General features: G+C 41.4%; 1 protein-coding gene across 26 annotated transcripts in view; it reads left to right on the top strand.

The window, feature by feature from the left end:
* Positions 1-21,688, top strand: part of DOCK9 (dedicator of cytokinesis 9) — a 278,727-nt gene that overhangs the window by 145,354 nt on the left and 111,685 nt on the right. For all 26 annotated transcript variants that reach the window (XR_008957647.1, XM_026493511.4, XM_057307495.1 and 23 more), the window contains exons 3-9: positions 1,227-1,316; positions 5,285-5,367; positions 7,358-7,427; positions 9,438-9,533; positions 10,496-10,630; positions 16,058-16,232; positions 17,402-17,469. Coding sequence is in view for 25 of the 26 variants with exons in the window: in XM_026493511.4 (XP_026349296.3) it covers positions 1,227-1,316; positions 5,285-5,367; positions 7,358-7,427; positions 9,438-9,533; positions 10,496-10,630; positions 16,058-16,232; positions 17,402-17,469 (717 nt within the window). In the remaining variant the exon portion in view is untranslated. The remainder of the gene's footprint in view (positions 1-1,226; positions 1,317-5,284; positions 5,368-7,357; positions 7,428-9,437; positions 9,534-10,495; positions 10,631-16,057; positions 16,233-17,401; positions 17,470-21,688) is intronic.

Consider the following 21,688-nt stretch of genomic DNA (forward strand, 5'->3'; position numbering starts at 1 on the left):
AAGATGTTCAGCATCACTAATCATTAGGGAAATGCAAATTAGAATCACAATAAGATACCAGCTCCTGTCTGCTAGAATGGGTGTCATCCAAAAGATAAGAGAGAACAAAAATAAGTAAATAAAGCTATTGGCGTAACATGTTAAGAAAGAAAAAAAAAAAAAAAAGACAAGCGATAACAGATGCTGTCATGGATGTGGAGAAAAGGGAACCCTTGTGCATTGTTGGTAGGATTGTAATTTAGTAAAGTCACTATGGAAAAGAGTATGGAGGATCCTCAAAAAATTAAAAGTAGAACTACTGTATGACCCCCAATAATCCCATCTCTGGGACTATATCCAAAGGAAATGAAAACAATTCAAAAAGATATCCGAACCTCAGTGTTTATAGCAGCATTATTTACGGGAGCCAAGACATGGAAACAACTAAAGTGTCCATTGATAGATGAATGGATAAAGAAGTTGTGGTATATATTTACAACAGAATAATATTAAGCCATTAGAAATGAGGAAATTCTACCATTTGCAACAACATGATGGACCTTGCCGGCATTTTGCTAAGTGAGATAAGCCAGACAGAGAAAGATAAATACTGTGTGATCTCACTTATATGTGGAATAAAACAAAACAAGACAGAAGTCATAGAAAAAGAGATCAGACTTGTGGTTACCAGAGGTGGAGGGTAGGGGGAGAAAGAATTGGAGAATGGGAGTCAGAAGGTCCAAACTTCCATTTGTAAGATAAATAAGCACTAGGGGTGTGATGTACTGCATGATGACTACTGTGAATATGGCTGAATGATATATGGGAAAGTTCTTAAGACAGTAAATCCTAGGAGATTTCAAGGATCACAAGGAGAAAGGTCTTTTTCCCTTTCCCTTTTCTTTTTACCGTATATGGGAAAATGAACGTTAGCCGAACCTGTCGTAGTCCTCATTTCACAACAGATGTAAAGCAAACCATTATGCTGTATGCCTTAAACATTATGCTGTATGCCTTAAACATTATGCTGTATGCCCCTGACCCAGAAAGAAGGAGGAGCCATTGCCGCGCACAGGACTTTGAACTTACTGGTGCCCAAAGGGATCTGTTGTGCATGACCCAAGGAGGAAGAAGCAGAGGGCTGGCAGAGACCGAAATGATGTGTCCCTGTGAGGCCCCGCTGCACCCCGAGGCTGACTGGCGCCTTTCCATCTCGGAGTAACCAAACCCTCTGCTTTCCTCCACAGACAGCCACTCTGAGGCGACAGGGCCGGTACATGTGCTCCACGGTTCCTGCAGACGCGCAAGAGGAAGCACAGAGCTTATTTGTTACGGAGGTAATGTGCTTTTCTACATTAATTTACACGTTATTTTAAAAGCCATTTTTTGCTAACACGCCCCCTTCTTTAAACTTCGATGATATTTTCAAGAAAGTGTCAAAGATGTAATTACACTTTTATAGTGGAAGTTAAAACAGGAGAATAATATGGGGTTTTCAGAGTCTGAAGCTTAGACAGAAATGTCAATGGGTCATTTCTGATGGCTGTTTAAAACATGAATTCTACAGAACTTACAGGTGTAGAATAGGGGTAACTCTTATGAACTCACTGGGAATCTTTGGTGGAGGCTTTGATATTGAGATTATTTTCAGCTGAGACTTAGCATACATTTATGTATTTGTTTACTTCATTTATATGTTTGTACACGTAACTTATTTTCAAGACTAGTTCAATACTCATGAAGTGCCAGATGATAATGAGCGGGGCCTCACTATCTCTGATCAATGTACGATTATTGTCATTCTTGTTTGAACAAATAATGATTATCTTGTTAAAGAGGAGAGAGAAGTTACTGCATTTAGACTGCTCCCCTCCCACCCCGGCCTTGGGGTGTTTGTTTCTTCTTCCAGGTGCTTTTAGATAACATGAACTAATTAGGTCTTTTAATTTTGTTTCTTGAAGTGCTCTTTCATTTAAAAATAAGGCATTTTTATCCCTATTTTTCTAGTTGCTTTTTAGATGATACGTATGCCCATCAGTAAGTTTGCCCACCCCAGGGAAGTTATGCTTTTAAAAGTGAAGACCAATTAAAATAACAAGATCATGGTCACAATATTTAGTTTCCACTGAGATTTTCGAAAAATTAAATATGTGTTTAAAATTGTAAAAGTAATGATCTTTCATCCTTCTGAAAAGAACTTCTTGTCTTTCTTCCTTGCTACGATATTAGTAAAATTAATTCCGGACAAAGAGAGCCAGATATGTTTATATAGTCTTAAATGTTTATTTTAAAACAGGACGTAGACAAACTGTGACGGACCCACAGGCAACGTCTGGCCTGCAGCCTGTTTTTGTAAATAAAGTTTTATTGCAGCACAGCCACACGCCTTCGTTACTGTGACTATTTTCACATTATAACTCAGAGTTGAGTGTTTGCCGCAGCAACCACGTGACCCTCACAGCTGAAAGTACTTACGATCTGGCCTTTTGCAGAAAGAATTTTGTTGACCTGCTATTTTAAAACATGGAGCAACTTACTGATTACTAATTCAGTTCTCCCAATTGCTTAAGAAATACGATTTTGGAGGGACGACTCTCCATTCAGTTCTTCAGTCACCGCCTGTTGAGCAGTAACAGCTTCGAGCTATGCTGCCAGAGCAGCAGGACTCAGGCCTCTTGGGACCCTGCCACTAGGGTGGAGTGAAACAGCACTTCCTCTCCATCCTCTGGTCCAGCCGAGAATGACCTAATGGCTTTCTTTCTAAAACAACTTCAAAAACCTTTCAGTATTAACTTCAAAATATTATTGAATTTCGCAAGTTTGAAAGGTCAGTCATGAAATCAGCCAGTGGGATCCCTGTCTTTCTAGAGTTACAGTTCTCTGGATGCTGATTTCTGATGTAACCCCTCATCTCCCAGACTTTTCTACATCCCCGGAGGGGTGGGGTTGCTCGCTTTATTCTATGCTTCAGCCTTAGAAGCTAGCTGTGCACTGTCAACAAGGGCATAGTAAATGAATGACTCTCTGGCTACCTGTGTTTAACTGCTTAACCGTGTTTCTTATAGTTTCTTATAATGTAAAATATTGAAACATGACAATTATCTTTCTTACCCATTTTACCTAAGATATTAAGAATCTGGGCACTCAGGTGTTGCATTCATAAATGCACTGATTGTATACAAGTGTGTGCTTATTTGTTTATTGTTTAGCTGGGCAGGTACGTGTCATATTTCAGAGGAGGTTTAACGTCCTGCTGGAGACTTTGGTGGTATGATTTTAGTTGCCGAGCTTGTTCAGAAAGCTGAACAGAGAATAGGAGCGCGTGCACAAGCCTGTGTCACACCTGGTCAGACTTGACCTGTCTGGGCTAAGGGACCTAGAGAGAATAGTGGGAAAACCCAAACCTGCAGGTAATTCTGAAATCACACTTGGTTTGGAATGTAATTTTGAGTGTGGATGTCCGATGTTCTTAATGTGAAAATGCTTTGAAGGTATTTTAGGAAAGCATTTACAAGAATGAAATAGTATTTAAAAACATTTATTACTATCTGGCAAAGAGATTGAAAAGTTGTTCAGCTCCCCCATCCACCTCTCCTCCTAACCCTTCTCTGCTTTCAAAACGATAACAAAAATCTTACACTGCCCGCCCTTCACGACCTTGCCTGTAGAGTGCTTAGCATAGAGTCTGGCACGAGAGAGGCACTCGATATTGTCGTTGTAGTTATATTCATGACTTTGGTGTGGAGGGGAGTTTGCTTCAGAAGGCCTTTGGGCATGAGCTGTGAAACCGATAAGGTCGGCCATCTAAACGATGAAGTGAAGTACGCAGAACAGAGACGTTGGTCATGATGTGGATCACAGCCAGAGTCAAGTCAGCTAGGTAAGACGTCAGTACGTGGCAGTGCCTCTTCACTTACTTATTTCACTCACTCATGCAGCGTTTTTCTGCACGCAAGTTTACATACGTGTAGCCAAGAGCTGACTGTACAGAAAATCAGTTAAGCTGATGGTAACTTAATTGAACGCTTCCCCTATTGATTTTGACTCATTCATATTTGAAGTTCTGGCGGATGCGGCCTTATAATCTTTGGAGTCTGCACGCTGCTTAGTGGATCATCCTGGGTAGATGAGTGAAAGACATCGTGCTGGTCCATTGAGTCTGTTGGGTAGTAAGGTAGTTTAATGCAATGTAGGGGACGTAGAAGCTTACTTTTTCCCCCCAGGGTTTCTTCCAGCTGGTGTAGGAATTAAATTGATATGAGAAATATTAACAGGAGGGAAAAAACCCAAAATTTTATTATGTGCACATGGAGGTCCAATAATGAAACTGAAACCCCAAGAAATGCCCAAGGCAGGCAGTTTTTATACATTTTAGACAAAAAGACAATAAATTTGTGAGGAATTGACAGGGTAAAGAAGACAGGTGTTTGGGAGCTTTAATTAGTAAGGAACTGTAAGGTAGTAGATGAGAAAAAAATGATGAGGCTTATTTCTGTAGCTTTCTCAACTTTAAAGTCTCTTCCTCTGGTGATAAGGATTGTTTTTACTTCTTAGTACAGAGAGTAATTTTCATATGGGAGATTTGTTTCCGGCTTTCAGGGACAGAGGAGGGTCTTGGTGTCTTTGGGCAGGTTGATGCCCAAGTAGCTTCAGGTCAAACCCTGGGCGCTACAGCAGCGGGTAGGTTGGCGTCATGGTAGAAGGTAAAGCTCCCTACTTTGGTTCGTGCGTGTAGGTGCGCATACAAGGTGACATTGCGATGCCACTGTGAACTGGACTCTGAATCTTTTCTCCTAATAACCTCACTATGGTCCTTACAAATGGAAGGAAAAACCGACGGCAGATTTATAGTATACTTCAGAACAGAGCAAGTTGTAACGTTGGTAAACACCATGAAAGGTCTTTAGGTTCGCACTTTCCATCCACTTTCTCCTTCTAGTCGAGGGCACATGACTTCTTAAGAACCAAGGGCTTTGAAGGCAGAAGCAGTGCACTGTTTGTTATGTAAGTGCAGAACTGAGGTGAAGTTTGCCCCCTTGTAAAATCTGCTCTCTGATCGTGAATGACGGTAGCTTAAAGTGACCCCGTTCCCAGGGGTAATGTTTTAGTGATTTTTTTAAGCTTTACAGGAACCTCTGATGGTGGAATTTCAGGCACGAGAGGGTGGAGGTGAAAGCATTTTTTTTTTTTTTTTTGATGTTTGTGTGGATGTGCATTCATAAACCTTCCCAAACGTTCTCCAGAAGCCATCACATTATCTTTTTTCTTTTCATCTTATGCTTCTATTTTTTATCCCCCCCCATAGTGCATCAAAACCTATAACTCTGACTGGCATCTTGTGAACTATAAATTTGAAGATTACTCAGGAGAGTTTCGACAGCTTCCAAAGTGAGTAAATGGTCAGACCACACAAGGTGGGGTTATACACATGGGCAACAATTTTTTGCACTTGAAATGCTTAGGGAGGTATGTAACTTCATATGCGATCAGAGTAATTGGACAAAATATTTCTAGATGGTTCATATGTGTATGGAATAGCTGTTATTTCCAGGGTATTTGATAATAGGACTCAAACCTAGCACTCTCGGCTTGGTAAGTGGTAAAAACACATGGATGGCTTAGTTATGGCCAGTGGTTCTTTTCAGGATACCACTGATAAAACATAACAGGTAAAGTACTTTCTGTGAGAAATAGAAGACAAAGAAAATACAAATGCTACAGTGTGTTTTATCTTTGAAAGAATATTTTGAAGAGAAATAACAAGCATTTTATACTGAATAAATTTTATGTTAAAAAAAAGTAAATCAAAGAGCAGACATTTCCCCAGACTATTTTCTTTACCTTCTTTAAAGTATTAGCACGTTTTGAATACACCAAAAATAAGTGTGTTTGTATTGATTAGTGGTTATTAAAGTGAACCATGGGTAGGTAGGTCTTGCCTTGAGAGGTTATGTTACCAAATGGTACATCCTGAATGACGCAGTTGGTAAATTTAGGTGTAGCTGATTATGAAAATCAAAATCAAATAGTGATGGGTTGTATTTCCAAAGTAACCATCGCCAATGAAAATTTTACCTATAATGGAGACCCTGTTAATACATTTTTCTCTGTTTTGTGGCATCTGTGAGATTGAACCGTTGAAACTCTTCTCAGTGGACCTAGCTGTTTGTTTTTCCTTTTTGTGTAGTTCAGCCACTCCTTAGGAGTGTTCAGCCAACTTCCCAGATTGACTCTTTTTGAACCTCAGCTTAAAACACTCCCTTTCAGCATTATCTTCTCCAGATGCCTATGCTCCTTTGTTCTATATTTACCCAATACTTATTTGGGGATTTTTAAGTTCTTTCCATTTGATTGGATTAGCCTATCTCCAACTCATAGTCTGGTTCATACTATTCTCCTGGCTATCACAGAGCTGGACTGTGAGATGTAGTGAACTTACTGGATGGGATACTTTTACCACTGGTCGATTTCACCTTGGCATTAATAATTTTCCAGTTGTGTGGTAAGAAAGACAGGGAGGTTTCTAACAGTGATTAAGAACATAGATTCTGTTTGCCTGCATCCTCTGCTCACTGTGCCCTCTGTGAGCCTCAGTCTTCTCATCTATTAAATGGTCTTGACACCAGCCCCGACCATCTAAAGGACTGAAGGAGATAATACACGTGAAGCCCAGTGCTTCGAACATACTGTTTAGTAAATGCTGTCCACTGTTGTTGCTTTTGTTGTTAACACGGTCATCGTCGAGACCGTGCCTCCCACTCTAAAGGCCACAACCCCATTTTCTCTTTTCTCTTACAAATTTCATTTGAAAAGTTACTACACTGTGGTGCCTGGGTGGCTCAGTCAGTTAAGCATCTGACTCTTGATTTTGGCTCAGGTCATGATCTCAGGGTTGTGAGATTGAGCCCCAAGGCGGGCCCTGCACTCAGCACAGAGTCTGCTTGAGATTCTCCCTCTGCCCCTTCCCCCACTCATGCCCTCTCTCTCTCTCAAATAAATAAAATAAATCTTAAAAAAAATTATTTTACCAAGTCTTTATTTATTAATACACTTTCCCCCTTTCTTTTTTTTTAAGTAGGCTCCATGGAGCCCAACATGGGGCTTGAACCCATGAGCTGAGATCAAGAGTTGGACACTCAATCAACTGAACCACCCAGGCACCCCTACACTTTCCCATTTTTAATATATCTATGCCAGCTCTTCTGCTTGGCTTTTAGGGGCTCTCTAACTCTTGGGTCAGCCACTTTGCGGAGCAGTAGTGCCGATTGTCTTTATTCTTCAGCTGAGTGGGCCAGCTTTGGATTTGTTAGATGTTGGTTCCTCTGATAGGGGAAGAAACACATGGATTATAAAACTGATTTCTTTTTTCTCTTTATAGCAAAGTGGCCAAGTTGGATAAACTTCCAGTTCATGTCTATGAAGTCGATGAAGAAGTTGACAAAGATGAGGTAGGTGATCACTTGCAGATTTAAAAATTGATTTAGTTTACAGATTTGCAGGATTGGTTGGAAAATTACCAACATTTAGCCAAAAGAGGAATTGGAATGTTTCTTGAAACAGGGGAAGAATTTTTTTTTAAATGTATTGTTGGATTGATTGAAGTTAGTTCTCCCTTTCAACTTGACTGCCTAGCAGTACAAGTTCTTCCTGTCTTGTTTATTTGTTCTGAGATCATTTTCAAAGGCCTGGATAAGATTTGGCTACATTGTTAAAAAATATCAAGATTACTCAGACCTTAAGTTTAGGTTGTTTTTCAACAGGATATCTTGAGACAAACTGGCCAGCAGTAGACTTTTGATAGGCTGGTGATGGGTAGTAAGGAGGGCACGTATTGCATGGTGCACTGGGTGTTATACGCAACTGATGAATCATCGAACTTTACATCAGAAACCAGGGATGTACTGTATGGTGATTAACATAATATAATAAAAAAAAATTAAATAAAATAATTGGCTCTTTCTTCAGTAATGGCTTTGAATGAAACACATGGTACTAAGAAGCTTTTCTTTTTCTGTCTTTTCTTTAAACAAGCCCACTTCCCCTACTCTTGGAGAAGTGCATAAAGAGAGCTGGGCATTAAGGTGACTGAGCAAGTGAAACCTAATAAAAAGTCAGTGTAACCGGTTTCTGAATTTCTCCTTCTCCCCTATTCAACTTTAGATGCCTCATTGTGAGTTGGGGGCGGGGGAAGGGTTTATTTATTTAATTATTTATTGTCAGCTAAACCATAATACCGGCCATTCAAGAATGTTAAAATGTCCATGGTAGCAAATTATTTTAGAAACTACTTCTAAAATAATTCTGGGAAGAGTTAAGTGGTCATCCAAAACAAAAAGATATTTAAAAAAGACTTGGTGCTGATTATTAGTAAGAGGAGAACCAATTGAAGTAATGCACGTAAGGACCCACAACAAACTGTAAGATCCTAGACAGGTAAGTTATTTCTCTTATTGCTAATAATAACAGTAAAACCACCAATATTAATACTGAAATGGTCTAAAACAGAACATAAGATGTGTTTTTCTGCAACTGTCTACTTGATTATGCAAGAAAGATCATTATTAGAGACTAGTCTTCGGAAGTGTGAGTCAGGTAACGTGACTCCATGTGGCCCTCTCTTCTCACTGAATGCACTGATGTGTCCAGCGGACACTGCCTTAGAGGGGCAAGGAGGCCACAAAGGAGCCACACGAGAGAGAGCGTGGAGGGCCCTGGGCCAGGGTGCAGCAGATTGGCCACACTGTGTATGTGTGTGTGGACACATGTCATCTGTCTGTCCGTCTGATGTACAAGTGTATGCCTGACGTATTTTCAGCGCAGCCGGCGGCCCCGTGCTCACCTCTCTACACTGGAGCCCACAGCTGGAGTCAGAACCTGCAGCAGAGAGTTTCTTTGTTTTTCTGGCTATGTCCCTGCACTTTTCTGACTCCTGTCCTCTCTGCTGTCTCTGTGCCTTCGTGTTTGTCTTTCCTTCCGTGCTGCTGCCCCGTCCCTTTCTTTCATCCCTCCTTTCTCTGGTGCCTCTCATTTCCTTCCTTTCTTCATTCACCTTCCCGTGAACCGAGTCTCTGGGAAGATTTCCAGGAATTTGCTTTTGTCCTCCAATTATAGGGGAGTATAATTTGAAAACATTTTTCATGAAACCAGGCAAGACCTTACAACCTGAGCGGTCAAGTATGGTATGTACTTTCTGTGGCTCATTAAACACTTAAAAATAAAAATTTGGACTGAAACTAGCTTTGCCTTTAAATGGGCTAGAGCATTTTCAGGAATTTAGGCTTCTCCCTCTCTTTTACTGCCAAATAGACTCCAGAGTGACTCGCGGCAGATGGTGACTCCAGGGAAGGGGCAGGATGGGGCCACCTGGCACCAGTGGAATGATTTTCCCTTTGACCAAACTCACAGCCAGTAAGATTAGTAGTAATGGGAGCTCGACTGTGGTTTGCCTTCTCTCCTAGGATGCTGCCTCCCTCGGCTCTCAGAAGGGCGGGATCACCAAGCACGGGTGGCTGTACAAAGGCAACGTGAACAGTGCGATAAGCGTGACCATGAGGGTAAGGCGGCCCATCACCCTGCATCCCCCTCTCGTTAAACCCTCTCTGCTATAGGTCTTGGGAATAATGCTCTAAATGAATGGGTATGCTGTTCTTCCTGACAAAAGTGACACTGTCGGTTAGTAAGATGCCTCCCTGGTGATGGATCCCCATTGGTACCGTCCCCCTTCCCCCCACTTCCCCTGCTTCACCCCCCGACCATCAGCATGATGAGACCATCATTGGGCTGGTGCGAAGGTGCAGTCGCCGACATGGGCTTTCTTCGCTGTGTCCACTGCAAGAGAGGATCTCATCACCCAGGGGCTAAATCTAATCACTTTGGGGATGTCTACTGTGACAAGGTCAGGAAAGGCAAAACTTGAGGTCTAAAGGGAAAACTGTTGAATTGGAAGGGGGTTGCAAAGAGAAGAGCAAAACTAGTATAAAAAGCCATTCAGGAGAGAAGGAGAACCAGAGAAAGACCAGGATAAATAATAAAGAGGAGAAATAATGGAAGGGAGATAGGATGGACAGGGAGATAAAAAAGAGTTCAGGGGGAATGCTGATCATCATAATCCTGAGGCTGGAAAATCATTCAGTGTCACGAGGCAGAGAAAAGTTCCTGTTCTGTGTGAGCAAGAAACCCTGGGGATTTGAGAAAGTTTCCATCCTTCTGTGCTGCATCCCAAATTGGAACTCATTGCACTGCTTTTGGGTGGTTATGTAAAAATATCAAATTCTGTGGGTGAGAAAAATGACCCATGCATGTTAAGTGAACCACCGCCTCAGAATTTAAATGAACTGAAATTATTAAATGTGATGGAGAGTCTTAACTCACCATTACCTGGGGCGTTGGCCAGAACTGGATTTGTTTTGGAGAGAATAGAAGTGGTTTTTACATATGTATACAGCTGTGAGTTATAGGTAGACATTGTGACTCTTTTCATTTTGAAACAATAGCTGTGTGTGTATTCTTCTCTCAGTCATTTAAAAGACGGTTTTTCCACCTGCTTCAACTCGGTGATGGATCCTACAATTTGAATTTTTATAAAGATGAAAAGATCTCCAAAGAACCCAAAGGATCAATATTTCTGGATTCCTGTATGGGCGTGGTTCAGGTAAATATGAATAGGGTTCTGTCGTCAAGTTTTCTCATCTGTAAGAGTGCCATCTGTGAATGAGCAGATTTAAGCAAACACTTCCAAGAGTGGCAGTATTTGAGGTGGAAATAGACTAGCTGACTGTCAGGTGAGTAAAGCCTTGTTTTTCCTCATGGTGGAAGCTTGGCACATAAAGCCAGCAGAGTTCTGTTGTATTGGGCCTAGCGCCCTGGTGTGTGAGTTCCTGTGTTTGAGATATGGCTCAGCCGCTTGACAGCTGTGTAACCTTGGACAGGCTGTTACCAAAAGTTTCTTCATATGCGAAATGTGTGTAATGATCATGTTTCCTTAATAGGGTCCACTGAGAGGTCTGGATGAATTGATTTGGAAATATCCAGAACAGTTCTGAGCCTCTCACTACAATCATAGTACCAGTAGCAGGGTAGTCAAAAGACTGGGTTTCAGATCCAGACTGAGTTCAAATCCCTGCTCTACCACTTACTAGTTGTATAACCTTGGAGACATCATTGATCCTCTCTGTCCCTCAGTTTCCTCATTTGTTAAATAGGGGTAATTGTCAAATATGGTTACTGAGAGGATTAATTAATGTATGTAAAGAGTGTGGAGCAGTGCTGGTACATGGTAAGAATTCAGCCAATATTGGATATTTTTGATATCATAGTGCTATTGCAGTTTTAGAGTTATTCTTTTTTTTTAAATTTTGTTTATTTATTTGAGAGAGAGAGAATGAGTGAGCATGAGTGGGGGGAAGAGCAGAGGGAGAGGGAGAAGCAGGCTCCCCGATGAGCAGGGAGCCAGATGTGGGACTCCATCCCAGGACCCTGGGATCATGACCTGAGCTGAAGTCAGACACTTAACCAACTGAGCCACTCAGGCGCCCCCATTGTAGAGTCATTCTTAAAAATTATTTTTAATCATGCATAATATACTCATAACATACTCATATTATTAAAAAAATCAGACTGTACAGATAAACTAGAGGTCCCTTTTGATCCCCATCTCTCCCTTTCCCAGAGAGCTGCTGTTACCAGTTTGATGTAGGTCCTTCCATACCTTCACAGAATTGTCTTTCAAAGCAAGTTGCCAGTTTCCCGATCTGCCCATCCATCCACCCACTCCCCTGCCACTTTCCAGGAAGATCTAAGGCAGTAACATACAAGGATCCGTAAAACACAGGATCGCGTGAATTTAAAGTGGGTTTGAAAGCAGGAAGGTGAACAAGGAGTCTGGGTAGGGAGGAGATGAAGAGGAATTAGCCAAGGAAAAAGCAGAGGTGTTAAAGACACCTGACACCTGCTGTGGGTGGGTGGCAAACTGGGCTCTATGCTTTCTAGCTGGGAGACCCGTTTAGCAGCATAGTGCACACGGATGCAAACAGTCCAATTAGTCAGAAGCTGTCCGAGTCATCTCAGAATGAAGATCATTCAGGCATTTCTCATGGGGGCTCTCATACAGAGGGCACTGTGCGATTAATGAACAATCTCCTTGACAACTCCTCACAAGAGATGCAGTCACCATTATCAGAGGATTCTTCCTAAAAATGACTCAATGTTGGCTGATGACATTGGCCCGAGCTCGGTTCTGTAAGAAAGGTTGTTTTGTGGGGCCAGCGATTGAGGTTGGAGACACAGCTGTCTGGTTTGACTTTCAGGTGTGTGTACTTGTTTTTGTACTCACATGTGCAAAATTAAATTGCTTTCTTATCCAAGTAATACATTAATCTGGGTCAAACAGTCAAAACAGTGCAGAAAGGTAACCCTGCATGCACGTTCCTGCCTGCAGCACCGCCACCTCCCCCACTGCTCACGCCCCTGAAATGATCATTTTCAACCTTTTTCACTATTCTTTCTGGGGATGTGCCTCCATAGTGCTGGATAAGGCATGTCTGCTGCTTTTTATTCGTCAGTTGTGAACATTACATGATAGAAGGTGGGGTTTTAGCTCCTGCAGCCCTCCCTCCTGCCCTCATCTAGACTAATTGCTTTCTCGCCTCTGGATAGCCGTCATTCCGAAAACTCTTTGCCTTTCTTTCTCCCTGCATTGGATTCCCTGTTTCCAAGGTCCTGTGTCTTCTTCAGTCTTGTTTTACTTTCTTGTTTTAGAGGAGCAAATCCTCCAAGTAGCTTCCTGAGAAATCATATCTGAGTTGTTCATTTCTTGAGCATTAACTTACCAGGAAATGTTTTTGGTTTTGCATTCATTTTTGATTGATAGTTTGGCTGTGTGTAGAAATCCAAGGTGAAATTTACCTTAGAATTTGAAGATACTCCGTTATCTTCTGGAGGCTCATGTTCTTTTGGGTCCCTGATGTTATTCTTATTCCCTGTTCTTCTCCATCTTCTCTTTACCTCTAGTGACCTGAAATTTAGGTTAGTTTGTCTTCATTTTGGTTTTTTTGGTAAACTTTTTTGTTAATGCATAACATACAAATAGAAAATGTACATGTAATGAATGTGTGACTCTGACTGTTTGCTACTAAATTTGGATCTCTCTTGTCTTACGTGCTGCGAACTCTGGGAGAGCTCTCATTTTGGAAACTGTGTCCTGTATGTTGTAGCCACCTTGGTCTTCTTGATCTCTGGTCACTTTTGTTAACTCAGGGGGACTGCAGGACTCTGTCCGGGTTCTGCTTCCTGGGCCACAACCCAGATACAGCCTCTAGCAGAGTGCTGAGGTGCTTCCAGGGCTCACCTCATTTATTTCCCATCCATCAGGCATCCCAGGCCTGCCCTACCTGTTGTCAAATATCTGAAAACAGTTATTTCATCTATTTTGTTCCATTTTCTAGTAGTTAGGATGGGAGAATAAGTCCAGACCCTGTTAACTTCTTCAGGCCAGCAAGTAGAAGTTAGGAGTCCAGTCTCCGATGTCTGTAGGAGCCAAGCAGGAAAATTAAGTAAAAGAAGAGGACTGAATGTAGGGTAAGAGGGAATGCTGAGAACTACGACAAACAGGAGCACAAATGGTCCTGTCTCATGAGGGCAGCGCCTCTCAGCTGTGGCCTGTGCTGCTGGGCAGAACTCTAGCTCAAGGTTGCCAGATGATCTGTTCCCCCCGCCCAAGAAATCAGAAATACAAATTTTTATTTAAATCTTGGTATTTTCAATTATTGGAAACCAACTTAAAAACAAAAAACCCAAAACTCCGCAGGATATCCCCCCTCAAAATGATGGAATACACGAAAGTGTATTTGGGCCCTAGATCAAGATGATAGCACCAAATAACGTTCACTGAAAGTTATCTTTGTGTCAACCGCTAATTGGCACGTGGGTGACTCTCAACCAGTAACCCCACCTCAGCTGAAAGCAGCCATGGTGGAAACCAGATTGTATGAAAATAGTTTATTCACGGTGCAGAGTGAATTGTCAATGACAGTGAATTAACTTCTTACGTGGAAATTCCAAGTAGGAGTTTCATTTGTATTCTTGAGTTGAGAGACCTTTAAGTTACTTTTCAGTTAAATCTTCTGGCATTGACTTTTAAAAGAAGTTTAAAGAAAACTAAATCTATTAAGAGTTTTGTCACCTGTGTCACAGTGCTTAGGTGATCTTTGTGTCCAGCATCCCTGGGCTGTCACTCAGTCTCTGCAGTGGCCTTCATAACCTTAGCTTCTGACTTCAGGGGACATCTCTTCCTTCATATTCTTTTTGTCAATGTGGCCAATGGTGTTTAGCATTTAATGAATTGTAACCATGGCTTCAAAAATGTTAAGTAATTTGTTTTTATCCAGATCTGCTTGTAAGCTAAGTGCCAACATTTATATGTGGGTTTTTTAAAAATTTCTGGACATTGTAAAAAAAAAAAAAAAAGGTAGTTGGTTAATGCTGTGGTTTCAAAGAAATGCATAAACTGGAATTTTTAAGTAGACCTGAAAGAAATCCAGTGTAGAATCTTAAGTCCTGAAAGTATTTTTGAACCTTGAAGTTGATAACACTTATTTTCAGATCAGGATGCTGAGGCTGAGAAAGAGAAACAATGCAGAAGCAAGGCCCAATGTCCTCCCCCCCCAACTTTTAACTTGTTATTTTCACAGTTGTGAGTGGGACAGAAAACACATTTCATAGCCAATCTTTTGACTCTTGACTGATTCTTGCCCTGACCTGAAGGAAGGCGCCCACAGCGGGCAGTCTGCGCTTGTGAGTTTGTGTGGCCTTGCCTGGCGTGGCATCATCCTGTGTGTGTCTGAGAAGCACACGTCAAAGAACATGGATGCCTTGGGGAGGGTCACCCCGTCCCTGCCACCTATGCTGAGGAGCCCTAGGCGACTGCCGCTAACCAGTTAGCTTCCAGTGGGCCAGGGCTACTCTGCCCCCTACAGGTTGTCCTCCGTCTGTGCTTGCAAGGGATCTGCTACAGTCTTCAGAGCTGAACTTCTTTCTAGCGCTGTCCCTTGGGGAGGTGGTTTTACTCACCAGGGGAGGTTTGTAACTATCTAGAGATATGCTCTGATCTTCACAACTGGGATTATGCTCCGGGCATGTAGTGGGTAAGGCCAGGGATGCTGCTGAACATCGTGCAGTACATAGGACAGCTCCCACAACAAAGAATTACTGGCCCTGAACGTCAGTAGTGCCAAGGTTGAGAAACCCTGATCACGGCACATTCGTTCTCCATCATTTAATGCATGTGGCTACTGTTTTTATACTTGGAACTGGACATTCTTTCATAAATATAAAAAGTGGAGGCATGCGGGAAGGCTATAGACATGGTGTCCTTTGGGGGACTCACAAATGATGGGGAAGTTCCAGAAAAGGAAGTCAAACATACTGATAGATAGTGGTTTGCTTTTTAAAATGTGATACCACACACTACTTCATTAAAATAATTTTTTTTAAAGATTTTATTTATTTATCCGACAGAGATAGAGACAGCCAGCGAGAGAGGGAACACAAGCAGGGGGAGTGGGAGAGGAAGAAGCAGGCTCATAGCAGAGGAGCCTGATGTGGGGCTCGATCCCAGAACGCCGGGATCACGCCCTGAGCCGAAGGCAGATGCTTAACCGCTGTGCCACCCAGGCGCCCCTTATTAAAATAATTTTTAAAAGGAGCTGGAGGAGTTGAAAATTTTCAGTGAAATTTCATTCATTCAGTGTTTTTTCAAGAGCCTATTATGTACCGGGCAGTGTTCTAGAAATACAGTTGTAGCATTGAACAAAAGAAATCTCTGCCCTAAGAAGTTCTCATTCCGCTTGAGACAGACAACAAATAAGATACATGTGTAAAATACATAATGTGTCAGATGGGAAAATAAAATTATGGAGACAAAAGGGAAGGTAGATAGTGGTGGGGGCTTGGGGGGAAGGGGCTTACATTTTTAAATAAGTGCCAATGAGGTAGCCCTTGTCAGCAAATAATAAAAAGAAAACATTTTAAGACCATTCCAGTTCTCTTAAAATGTGTCTCTTTTACCCCTTTTCCATTTCAGAACAACAAAGTCAGGCGTTTTGCTTTTGAGCTCAAGATGCAAGACAAAAGCAGTTACCTTTTGGCAGCGGACAGTGAAGCAGAAATGGAAGAATGGATCACAATTCTAAACAAGATTCTTCAGCTCAACTTTGAAGCTGCAATGCAAGAGAAGCGAAACGGAGACTCTCACGAAGGTAAATAGATTCAGGGACATGCGTACTTTGCTGGTGTCTTCAGTTTTGTCAGAGGGCATAGAAAGTGGACGGACTGCACAGGTATGTGAGCGGGGGGGGGGGGGGGCGGATGTGAGCTCTTTACAGAGAACTCATCAGCAAAGGTTTTATCACATTGGAATTTACTACCCTGATAACATTTTTATCAGGAAATCATGTAATGGGAAGAACCACAGCTTTGGGGGCAGAAAGGAAGACCAGAGTTCAAGTCTCCGCAATACCATTTTTCAGCTCGGAGACCTTGGGCAAGCTACTTCCATCTTCTGAGCCTTGGTTTACCAATCTGTGAAATGGAAATAAAATGAAACTTGCTGGTTGATTGGAAGATTAAATAAGATTATGTATGTTGAGTACCTGGCATAGAGTCAGCACTTAAAGTACCAACTATGGTTATTACTCTTTTTTTTTTGAAGATTTTATTTATTTATTTGAGAGAGAGAGCAAGAGCACAAGCGGGGTGGGGCAGGCAGAGGGAGAGGGAGAAGCAGGCTTCTCGCTGAGCAGGGAGCCCGACGCGGGGCTTGATCCCAGGACCCTGAGATCATGACCTGAGCCAAAGGCAGATGCTTAACCGACTGAGCCACCCAGGTGCCCCTATAGTTATTACTCTTATCATTAGCCTTATCCTTTAGAATTTTAAGACCTTAAGATGGGCAGAAGCCGCAATAATTTGGTGGGAAAAATCTGGCTATATTCTTGACAGGTCATGTTTTATTTCAAGCCCTTAGACACGTAATTCTCAACCCTGGCTGTACCTTAGAAGTTCTGGGAAGCTTTTAAGAAATTCTCTTTCCTTTGTCCCACCAGAGACTCTGATTTAGTTGGCCTGGGGTGGGACCTGGGCAGGCCTGACTTCTAGTGGGTCTGATGGATGTGGCCATGTGGGCTGGTGCTCATAACTAACACCAGTTCTTTTTAGACAGCGTCCATGCTGGGTCAGTTATTAAATGTTTGACTCTCAACCCTGGGCATCAGTATTTTTTAAAAAGCTCTGAGGTGTTTTTAAAGTGTGTCCAGAGTTGAAAACCACTGCATTCAGGGGTACAAAAGAGCAATGGCCTTCGACTTCCTGCTTTAAATAAACTATATTCTATTACAAGTGACTCAGGTAGTCTGTTTTGCCATTTCAGATGATGAACAAAGCAAATTGGAAGGTTCTGGTTCCGGTTTAGACAGCTACCTGCCTGAACTTGCCAAGGTAATAACATCTTAAGTCTTCTGCTCTTTGTAGAATGGTATTGAAATATTTCTCACTTTCTGAGTCTGTCCAGGATCAAATCTATTGAAATGATCAACAATTACAATGTAAATCATTAAAAAGATGTTGTTGTTACTGCTCTCTATTTTCTGACCTGAATATGAGGTGAGGTTAAATACTGACCTGAGTCAAATTTTAGTCTGTTTTCCAGAAAGTGCCTTATAAATGATTCTCTTTATTATTCTTTGTCCTTGCCCCTCCATAATATTTAATACCAAATCACAAGTTTCAAAGAAATAACCAAAATGCACAGATAAAGTTTCCTATGGGTTTTTTTGTTTTGTTTTTTAAAAATTTTATTTATTTATTTATTTGAGAGAGAGAGTGGGGGCACGAGGCAGAGGGAGAGGATTTCAAGCAGACTCTGTGCTGAGCGAGGAGCCTGATGTCAGGCTCAATCTTATGACCCTGATACCATGACCTGAGCCAAATCAAGAGTCCAATGCTTAACTAACTAAGCCACCCAGGTGCCCCTATTTATTTATTTTAGAGAGAGAGAGAGAGGCAGAAAGTGAGGGAGAGTCAGAGAATCTCAAGTAGACTCCACACTGAGCAGAGAGCCTGATGCTGGGCGTGATCCCATGACCCTGAGATCATGATCTGAGTCTAAACCAAGAGTCGGATGCTTAACCAACTGAGCCACCCAGGTGCCCCAGAGGTTCCGTGTTAACATGGTACTTACTATGTTCACACATATGCTCCCCTTTTTCAAGTCAATAGGCATACTTCCAAAGAGTATGGTCTGTGGTAGTCTTGCCACTAATCCAAAGAGGGGTTACCTGAGTTCTAGAAATTGCTCCTGGGTAACTCCGAATGGAAAAAAAAAAGTTATGTCTGTTTTTAATAATGTTGAGAAATGTAAAAGTTACTGAAAAGCTCAAAGAAGATCAAACCAACTGTCTGTATTCCCACGACCCAGATTCAACACTGTTCCTCTATTGTCCTTTTAGCTTCCATATTTTTTAAAGAAATAAAACATCAGTTGTGGTTGAAGTTCTTTTTAAACACCATCCTTCCTCCGCTCCCTTCCTCCCCCACAACCTCAACTGCTGACAGACACTGTTATGAGTTTTCTGGGATTACTTTCATTTTATCACTATATCTTTACCAATGTACCTATCGTAATGATATATATGGTTGTGTTTTATATGTTTAAAACTGTTATATAAACGCTCACATATTGTTCTTGTGTTTGGGATCCATCCAAGCTGGTGTATAGATCTAGTTCCCTTTTATTGCACTGTGTAAGCATTTTATCTTAGCTGTTCTGTTATTTCCAATTTTTTCTATTACAAACAACGCTACAATGAATATCCTTGTATTTGTCTCCTTGTATGCATCTATGAATGATTCTCTTTTAAATGAGAGAAATATCTTTGTTTTCTCTGGCCATTTATATTCTTGCTCTGTTATAGCCATTCTATTCTTTTTCTTTGTGAATACAGTGTAACAGAGACCCTACACACCCACATCTTAAACACTGTAATAGAAAACATGGTTTATCTATATACGATTATAAATAGACTCGCATTCAGCATTGACCTTTACTTTAAGACAACATGGCCTTTCTAAAATATAAAACCTCCCTCCCTGGCTAGGACTTGAGAGTATTGTTTTTCTTCAAGCCTTGACTGTTACCACAGTATCTTTTTAGCACCTGCCTATTAAAGCTAATTTTAGTGCCACCGTTGTAACATCCTACTAAGCTGGGAAGCGTTTTGGCTTGTGTGTATGTGTTTTTGTGCTGTGAACTTCTGTGTGTCATATTTTGCATTGAGATTTGCTTTTTTGTGTCTGGATGTTTGGGGGCTCATAACTTTTCAAAGCAAAGTGTTTGAACTTGTTTTGTTTATGAAGCAGATAACATGCAATGCAATCCAGAATTTGAAAAGTAACTTTCTACACTTACCGGGTGAACACAGCGGACACCTAGGAGAAGACCCCTATTATTTCAGTCTAATGTTGATTGATTGGAAATCTGTATTTTTTTCCCCCATGAAGACATACAGGAGTTGTGCCCTCTTTTGTTCTCTCCCTGCTTGCCTGTGCCTGGCCAGTATAATAATTCAGTATTTCTCAATCCTAAGACCTAGGAAAGTTTTTAAAGTATACATGAGATAACATATATATGCGTAATATAGATATATATAACATATATAGATATACATGTATTTAGAGCTATTTTCAAACTGCATAACCACCAAGTTAGTGGAATCAGTTGGTTCAATCAGTTTAATTGGTTTCAGCCCCCATTTCTTACTTTTTATTTTGTTTTAATTTTTATTTTTTTATTGAAGTAGAACTTACATGGAGCACTAATTGTATAGCTCAGTGGATTTCACATTTGTGCACCTGCATAACCACCACCCAGATCAACACATAGAACATTTCTAGCACCTCAGCTGATGTCTTATACTCTGCTCCCAGCTGATACCCCATTTCTTTTACCTCTATCACTGTAGATTAGTTGTGACTGTTCTAGACCTTCTTATTAGTGGAATTATACAGTATGTGTCAGACTTCCTTAGCTCAACATTATGTGCCCCAGGTATTTTTAAAATATAAATGGAATAGAACTGAATTTAGAATATTAACTATACCACCCTTAATAATGACAGCTATTATTAATTTTTTTTTAATTAAGTAATCTCTGTGCCCAACATGGGGCTTAAACTCACAACCCCAAGATCAAGAGTCACATGCTCTACCAGCTGAGCCAGCCAGGTAGCCTAATGATAGATACTATTTTTAAAAATGTACATATGTGGTATGTCTATATGTGTTGGGTTGTGATATAATCATATTTCTTACTGTGGTCATGGTCAAAGCCCGAAAAAGGAAACATTATAAGGGGCTTCACTGTTGTTATTTTTCCCCCTAGCTCTTTTAGTGTTTTAAAAATATTTTTATTTAAGAAGGTAGAAAAAGGGCAGCAAGTAATTTTTCAAAGGAAGAAAGCAAAAGAATAAAGAGAATGAGGATGTGCTGTCATGCAGTCCACATGCTGCTGTCCCACTCGTGATGCTTGTGTGGGCCTGCTCAGTGGTGTTGGGGGGCAGGTGGTGGGGCCCTGGCCTGACTGTGCCGGCCTCTCAGCCCTTCACAACTCAGGGCCCCCAGCATAAGTGTGGTTTTAGCTTAGTTTATAACTCCTCTTTAGTGTTCCGGGGTGGGGACCATTTGTGCCTGTTAAGGAAGCAGGGAGTTGACTAAGAAATGGTCCTCTTGATCTAAGGAGGAATGGTTCCATAGTTGCAGAATCTGAAGTTGACATAGAGGGGGGAAGGGACAGGGAGGAGAGCCAGTGTGCACACCTGTGCAAGAGAGGGGAGTTTAATCAGGGGATGAAGAGGCAAAGAGGTCGGCACCAGGGGTGGAGGGGTAAGGAAGGGTCCTGCGAGAGATGAGGCCACAGTTGAAGTAAGCTGCAGAGAAAGGACTCAAGCAGTGGAGGCAGGCAGGGGGCATTGGCGGTGTGAGTTAATGGCAGGCTCCTCTCTGCTCAGCTCCTCTTTCTGCTTCATTCATCCTGTTGCCCCGGCTTTTGTCTTCCACTGTGACTGAGACAGAACAAACAGGATATGAGTGACGGGAAGTTGTTTAAGTACAAAAATAACTGATGTCCTATTTTGGAATATAATGGAGGGGTCCTTGACATATATGGCAAGGGTGATACGGGCTTAGGTTTTCAGAATATGTTGTATATTCTTGGCCCTTATGTTGCTTGTACATTTAGTACTGAGCACCTTTATTGTTTTCATATTGGGGACACACTGTGTCTACCCTGAAACCTGTTCTTTTCTTCCTGTTGTCTAATGTGGACCCAAATATATGTTTGTTGTAAATGTAGCAGCATTTGTAGTATCAGAACATAGTCTTAGCAACATTTTAATTAAAAACACAAACTGTAAAGTTACTTAACTGGTTTCTTCCCTATAAAGCCAAGAGGTAATATAGTCAGGTTGTAAACCCAATTCCTATTTATTTAAGAATTTCTTTCTGTGATTATGTTTGTCTTAGGTGTCATCGGCACATATATGTCACCTCCTTGTGTAAGGGTAGTATGAAGAAAACCCTCATGCTCCCACCGTATATTTTCCTTCACAGCTTTTCTCTTTTTGTGCTATTTTGGTACTTTAAAAGAACAGCAACTCGCCTT

This window comes from Ursus arctos, unplaced genomic scaffold (genome assembly GCF_023065955.2).
Source record: "Ursus arctos isolate Adak ecotype North America unplaced genomic scaffold, UrsArc2.0 scaffold_10, whole genome shotgun sequence".
NCBI lineage: Eukaryota > Metazoa > Chordata > Mammalia > Carnivora > Ursidae > Ursus > Ursus arctos.